Raw genomic sequence first — 7500 nt, forward strand, 5'->3', positions numbered from 1 at the left:
AATCCACACACTGTGTGTGTGTGTGTGTGTGTGTGTGTGTGTGTGTGTGTGTGTGTGTGTGTGTGTGTGCGTGTGTGTGTGTGTGCGTGTGTGGGTGTGTGTGTGCGTGTGTGTGCGTGTGTGTGCGTGTGTGTGTGAGTGTGTGTGCGTGTGTGTGTGTATGTGCGTGTGTGTTTTTGTTCCAGAGAGAGGAGCAGAGGACAGATTGGTCAGATGCTGCGGATTATTAGGCCCACATAAAGAGCGGTCAGCGGGTTGACTCGCCTCTGAACATTTCTCCCTCCTCTCTCTCTCCCTCTCTCTCCCTCTCTCTCTCTCTCCCTCCTCCCTCTCTCTCTCTCCCTCTGTGTCTCTCTCTCTCTCTCCCTCTGTCTCTCTCTCTCTCCCTCTCTCTCTCTCTCCCCCCCTCTCTCTCTCCCTCTCTCTCCCTCTGTCTCTCTCTCTCCCTCTCTCTCTCTCTCTCTCCCCCCTCTCTCTCTCTCCCTCTCTCCCTCTCTCTCTCTCTCTCTCTCTCTCCCTCTCTCTCTCTCTCTCTCCTCCACACAGTGGTGAAGGTGGACAGAGGGAGAGAGATAACCATCACTAAAGACCAGCTGGAAGGTAAGGCCTACATGGGCATTCCATGTGAGCAGCTACTACTGTATCTACAGCACCGTTACTGCATGTTTGTGGCGAACGGTAAAATGTCCCTTCGTAAAATCTGGATCAATAGAGCGATTTGTGAGTTGATGACCCCGCGTTGACCCTCGGGTCAGAGGTCAGGTGAATCACGTGGGACCAAATACTAAGTATTCCTAGTAGTACTAACAGCAGCGTTCGCTCCCGTGCTGCTGGGTATAGATGACGGTAAACTGCACACACACACACCACATCATATACTGCATCTTCATATGATTCAACTACCCCAGTAATAGTGTTGTAGGAGCGATGTTAGCGCTTACAGGCATAATATCCTCCTGATTAATAGACTAGACACAGATAGATAATGGTCAGAGGAGCAGCTCGTCCCTGTAGAACACAGATTGGACGCTCTAGTACCAGCAGATACCATGGAAACACCCAGGGAATTATATCCCATTGAGAAGTGTAATATAGGATATATATTATATAAAGGGATATAACTGCCTCTTAGACTGCTTTTGCCTGCCGCACTGCGCACACATGTAGGTGTGTGTGTGTGTGTGTCTTCAGGGCTTGATATCAGACGTCAATCAAACATTGCTTGATGTTATGAGCTCCCGTTTCCCATGGCGTTGTCAGATCTTCCGTCTTTCATTCGCGTGCCTCTCCCTTGCTCTGTTTCCGCTCGGTCACGAGACCCCGATATTGTCCCTGTGTTGACCCTCACCGGGCCTGTGTTTACGTTCCTGGCTCTGCAAGGTTAGACCGTACTGTGACAGAAGCCCGACACTAACAGGAAACTATTCAGCTCGAGAACATTCAGTTTGACTTTATTACGCCTCAGGGCAAACTTTGTCTACTTTCAGCATGGTGGGTCAGAGGTCAGAGGTCACTGACACGCGCTCCTATGTGTCCCCCAGGGCAGATCCGCGTGCCATCCCCCCCGACCAGAGTCCAGGCGTGTGAGGTGAGCAGCACCTACGTGGTCCTGAGCTGGAGCGAGCCGGACCCCCGGGGCAGGGAGCCCCTCACCTTCTATGTGGAGCGAGTGAGTCCTACCTCGCACACACACACACACACACACACACACACACACACCATACACACACAGGCACACACGAACGTGCGCGCACACACACACAAACAAACGTGTGCACACACACCAAAGCACGTTGGCACACACACACACACACACAAAGACATACACTCACACAAACACACACACACACATACACACACACACAAGGCACACACACAAACACACACACACACAAAGGTGCGCACACACATACACAAACGTGTGCACATACACACACGCACACACACACATGCACACACACACACACACACACACAAACGCACACAGGCGCACACACAAACACACACGCAGGCACGCACACACACACTGCTCACCCATCACAGCCATCTCCAGTGAAGCCTATCGTTGAGGTGTGTGTAGTGGCAGCTCCGGCTGGCTGTTTCGTCTTCTGTACTGCTGGGTTACTTAAGGTTAGTATTAGACTGGAGGGAATACCAGCGGGTTTTGACCACTCTGTTAATTAAAAAGACAGAACAAAGCTTCTAATGCTGGCGTCAGTTTAGGTGAGAACTGAAGGACTCATTATTGGGAGTTGTTCTTTTGTGTAAAGGGTCTTGGTATTGGGAGTTAATACAGTATGATTGCCTCTGAACTTCAAACATCTTTTTATTCTTTCATGTGGAAGGCGATTAAAAACTCCTGCTTCCGGTTTGATGTGTTCATGAATTAACCACGATGCTTATACAACTTCCTTTGACAAGGACAGAACTGGATGCAATGTTTCAATAAATTAGATTAACATGTACATTTTAAAAGTTGTGGCGTAGAGAATAACAACCCAGGAAAAGAAACGTTTCTCCAAGAATGAAAATGCTGCAAGTGATAATATCTGTCGCAGAGTACCTCAGCTTTCCAATATCAGCCAATAGAGCAGATGACCAAAAGCTCACAGTTTCAATGGTGAGAAGAAAAGCGGCAAACTGCCACAGGAAACAGATTTTTTATTGGACTTTTATAAGTCTCATGGTAATAAAACTGTCCAGTCCATCAAAAGCATCTGAAATTACAGAGCTGTCTGGCTTCTGTTCCGACCAGGAATAAAGGAACCATTCAAATGTCCCCTCGCTCCAGGAATAGCTCTCTTCAATCTCCCATTGGCCATGAAAAACACGATTCTCTTCAAATGAAACCTCAAAGTGTAAAATGGGAGGGATCATGAAGACACATTAATGGAGCAGAAGAATAGAGAAATAAAAAAGATGATTAAACGAGCTGAATTGATGATAAATGTTCCACCTGTCTGACTCCCTCTCTGTCTGCCTGTCTCTTTGTCTGTCTCTTTGTCTGTCTGTCCATCCGTCTGTCTGTCTGTCTGCCTGTCTGTCTGTCTGTCTGTCTGTCTGTCTGTCTGTCTGTCTGTCCATCCGTCTGTCTGTCTGCCTGTCTGTCTGTCTGTCTGTCTGTCTGTCTGTCTGTCTGTCTGTCTGTCTGTCTGTCTGTCTCTGTCTGTCTGTCTGTCTGTCTGTCTGTCTGTCTGTCTCTCTCTCTCTGTCTGTCTGTCTGTCTGTCTGTCTGTCTGTCTCTTTGTCTCTTTTTCTGTCTGTCTGTCCATCCGTCTGTCCATCCGTCTGTCTGTCCGTCTGTCTGTCCACTAGTCCATAGCGGGGGACAACAGCTGGCAGCTGGCCAGTATGGATCTGACAGTAGGCTCTCCCAGGTTCCCTGTGTTTGACCTGCAGAAGGGTAAGGCCTACTGCTTCCGCGTGCGCTCGGTCAACAAGTACGGTGTGAGTGAGCCCTCCGAGCCCAGCGCACCCATCTCCCTGAGAGAACCCTTAGGTGAGAGAACCGAGAGAACCCTTAACTTGCTTTACCTTTGCTTGTTGTCGATGTGAGGTATATGTCAGAATGAGGAAGTAGGACTTAAAATAATTGGAAGTGGGACTTAAAATAATTAACAGGGTTGGTTTGAGAAATGGAGAGACACATTTGACAAATGTGTACTTTTTTTTCAGGACAGCTGTTTCGCCTGTGTCTCTAGAATATCCAAAAATGGGGCATGTGGAGTGGACTTTACGGCCCTCTTCAATTGTCCAACTTATGACTGTTCTAAAATTCTTCTATCTTGGGTTGTTTTAGCTCTGCCAGCTCCTCCCAGCTCGCTCCAGGCCACCAGGGACACGGACTCCGGTGTGCTGCTGCACTGGAAGGAGCCCAGAGAGACAGAGGGCATTCTGGGATACTACCTGTACTACAGCCTGGCAGGGAAGGAAGAGTGGAAGACCATCAACAACAAGCCTATCACCAACCCCAGGTTCTGGCTATTATGCAAGATAATACATCAGACACAGGCCTAATATCTCAATGTTTATGTAATGTCTGTATTGTAGTTTAAATAAACTCTTTTGTATGCTAGGTTCAACGTCCATGGTTTGAAGGCTGGGAAGGAGTATGTGTTCAGGGTGAAGTCCGTTGGCCTAGCTGGAAACAGTCGCTACTCTGAAGAGTCTCTTCCCATCCTGGTCAAATCAGCCATCTGTGAGTGTGTCGCCGAAATTAATCTAATCATTAAAAACGAGTCGTCAAAATGCCAAGGTTCACCTTTGCGAGTCCAAAGCTGGTTACTTTATTTCCAATACAATATGCAAAACAGGTCTTTCGGGAGAAACACGCAGGTTTCTCAGCATGGACATCCTGGACACACCATTTTATTCAAACTCTCAGACTGAAGACCGGACATTGAAGCCGATAGGCTAAAAACACCATTCAACGTCATGGAATGGTCGTTAGAGGAGGAGTTGCAGGAAATCATGTGATCTGAACAAATGAAATAGTACAGGACACATCTAGGAGACATCAATTCAATGACCAACAGTTGAGGAACATCAGGACCAGACGACAGAGCTGAGGTGGGGGATTAATCCCCTCTACCCCATGTGGACTTTCCTGCCGTAGACCTTACTCACCCAGCTGGGAGAGGACCACAGAGGATGTTCTCTTGAAATCAAATCAACTGGGAGGCAAATGATAGTAACAACTGTTCTGGTGACATTTAAATCAGGGCCTTGTATATTATTTTTCTATTTATCTATTACAAATGCCACTGCGTAACTCACAGCACAAAATGGTGGACGCTGGACACGCTCAGACAAGAACACACGGTACAAGAGATATGATACTGTGGCTTTGTTCATGCCGAGTATGATGCACTTTATTTTTTCATTCTGAGTTTCAGACTTCCAGTGAGGACAGAAACCTTCAGTAATCAGATACATGTCACGTCATGTCATCAGGGTATCAGGGCGGCATGTAGCTCGGGAGGTAGAGCGGCCGGCTGGGAATCGCAAGGCCCCCGGTTTGATCCCAGCTCCCGGAGCGTGCGGAAGTGTGCAAGACACTGAACCCCAAAAATCGCTCGCGTGCAGTACTTAGTACTGTGGCCTCACAGCAAGAAGGTCTCCGGGTCTTTCTGTGCGGAGTTTGCATGTTCTCCCCGTGTTTGCAAGGATTTCCTCAATAACCCAATACCCATACAGTAGAACTGGAAGGAAGGACCGTCTTCATTCCCTGGCCCTGAGTACTCGGACTTGAACGATGGCTGCCCACTGCTCCTGGCTGCCCCCTGACCCCTGATTGCATGTGTGTGATGTGGTGAATTAAAGACCCATAATTATATATGATGTAATTATTATTAATAATCCTCTGCTGTGGTGTATTTCCTCATATATCAGTGTATTAGTCTCTTTGTGGCATTAGCTGGTAAAATGCTGTTGGACAGCTTAATGATGATAGGTATTACATGTTCGACAGCAGCTAGACATAATGGCCACCTTAGCAGATGGTTTGTTCACAAACAAACACACAGTGAAATCCACACAGTCTGGTGTCGGAAGAGCCTCTTGTTGAATAGCTACTGACCTTCCTCACACCTGTCTGAGCCCTAATAGCCTTTCAGACAATATGCACTCTGCAGCCTAATACCTGCTGAGGACAAGTAATTTCAGATGCCATTCAAACCGCAGAGAAAAATTCCCTTCAAGTCTGGGATTACTGTGAGGATATGGCTGAAATCCAATTGTTACTGTCTGACTTTCTCTGTGGCCCATATTGAGCTGATGGGACCAATTGAAGTGGAATATTAGATTCATTGATATGGGAATAGAGAAGAATGAGGATGTGAATAATATAATAATGTGGAATAGAACCGAATAAGGAATAAAACAATGGAATAGAATAATAGAAGCACAGCTACTACTTTAGTACAACTGCTAGTGTCTAGAGTCCACTGTCATCACTGGCCTATCAGACTGGGAATTCAAGCCCATGTGAGTCCCATCAAGACCATGTGAGAGGGTTCCATGAGGGTCCCTTAACCCTGGGTCTTGCCCCTCCCCCCCCAGACGTCCCGGGCCCTCCCACTGGCATCGCTCTCCTGCTGTGCAGCGGCTCGGAGATGGTGCTCACCTGGAGGGCCCCGGCCCAGAGCGGAGGGGACCCCGTGCGAGGCTACTACCTGGACCAGAGGGAGGAGGAGCAGGCGGCCTGGAGGGACGTCAACACCAAACCCGTCCCAGAGAGGCAGTACAAGGTCAGGAGGAGACCCGCCGACATGGTGGCCAAGCCTGCGCTGCACAGTTAGTCTTAGAACAGTGTTATACCAGGGCAGCGAACTAGGGTATGTTTAACAGTGTGATGGGTTGGTAAATGTGTGTGGTTTTGGAGTGTGTTTCACTAGTGTAAGCTACTGGGTAGTAAGTTACCACGTGAGGTGTATTAATAACAAGGTAGTTACATAAGTTACCCCTCCAGAGTTAGTTTGAAATCAAGGCCATATTGGCCCTCACATCGCCCACTCCACTATTTCAACTGTGTCACTAGGCAACCAGTGGTGTCCATGGATACCAAAACGAATTAAAACTTGTGACTCAGGTATAGGCTACATACTAATTAGATAGCAGGTAAACATTTTCTTTCGGCATTGCTATTTTAAGCCTCTGAACGGAAGTTGTGCACTATCCCTATTGCAATACCAATAAAGCTAGTGTTTTCTCCACAGAGTGTCTGCAGTTAGACCTTTTAAGACTTGAGCCCTTTTAAGCCTTGGCCATTATATAGGGCGTCAGTCCACTGAGAAGGCTGATCAGCATGGTCAACTGCTCAGTAATACAGCACCCTCTGTCGAAAGAGAAATCCCCCTCATCCCCAAAGATCAGTTTTTCATATCTCATAAATAGCTTGTTTGCCATCACGCACTGAATCTAAATTATTGTTTATTTATTTTATAAATAATATACTCTATCTAAATGATCATGAGATGAATAGTGATGAGAATGAGGATATTGATGGTGGCGAGATTTGATGATAAGTGCACTGTAGTTTCTCTGCTTGTGCAGCTGATGTAAATTAGCTTCCTTAGCAGTCAGGCAGGCATGCTACCCACCCAGCCTCATTAGCGAGGGTGTGAGATGGGCGCCCTGAGGGATCCGTTCTCCCTGGTTTGGAAATCCACCACAGTTCGAAGCCCAACGGGGCTCGATCGAGGCGCCTGTATTCAAATGAGACTTCCGCCATCTAGTGGTAAAGATAAGTAATGACTTTAGATTCGGGAGAGGTAGTGGAGCCCTCACGGGGGGGCTCTGCGCACACTTCAGATATTGATTGGAAGAGGATAAGTATGGCTTGTGACCAGTACAGTATATATGTAGAGGAGAAATGGGCTTCAGATTGTGATCCCCATTTAAGTAAAATAACTCCCTCCAGTTGTGTCTATCGATGGCTGATCTTGGCTCAGTCCCCCCCAGAGCAGCAGAACCTGCTGAGTCCTGCTCAGAATGGCGATA

The 7500-nt window shown here is 47.5% G+C and overlaps 1 protein-coding gene across 1 annotated transcript in view; it reads left to right on the top strand.

Annotated features, from left to right (window-relative positions):
- The window catches only part of myom3 (myomesin 3), a gene marked incomplete at both ends in the record, with an annotated part of 43480 nt that overhangs the window by 25898 nt on the left and 10082 nt on the right, over positions 1 to 7500 (top strand). Inside the window, 6 exons of the mRNA XM_084444548.1 lie at positions 547 to 600; positions 1542 to 1669; positions 3316 to 3499; positions 3800 to 3974; positions 4077 to 4198; positions 6061 to 6248. Coding sequence (XP_084300674.1) covers positions 547 to 600; positions 1542 to 1669; positions 3316 to 3499; positions 3800 to 3974; positions 4077 to 4198; positions 6061 to 6248 — 851 coding nt within the window. The remainder of the gene's footprint in view (positions 1 to 546; positions 601 to 1541; positions 1670 to 3315; positions 3500 to 3799; positions 3975 to 4076; positions 4199 to 6060; positions 6249 to 7500) is intronic.

The sequence above is a fragment of the Borostomias antarcticus genome, assembly GCF_949987555.1.
Source record: "Borostomias antarcticus genome assembly, chromosome: 10".
Classification (NCBI taxonomy): Eukaryota; Metazoa; Chordata; class Actinopteri; order Stomiiformes; family Stomiidae; genus Borostomias; species Borostomias antarcticus.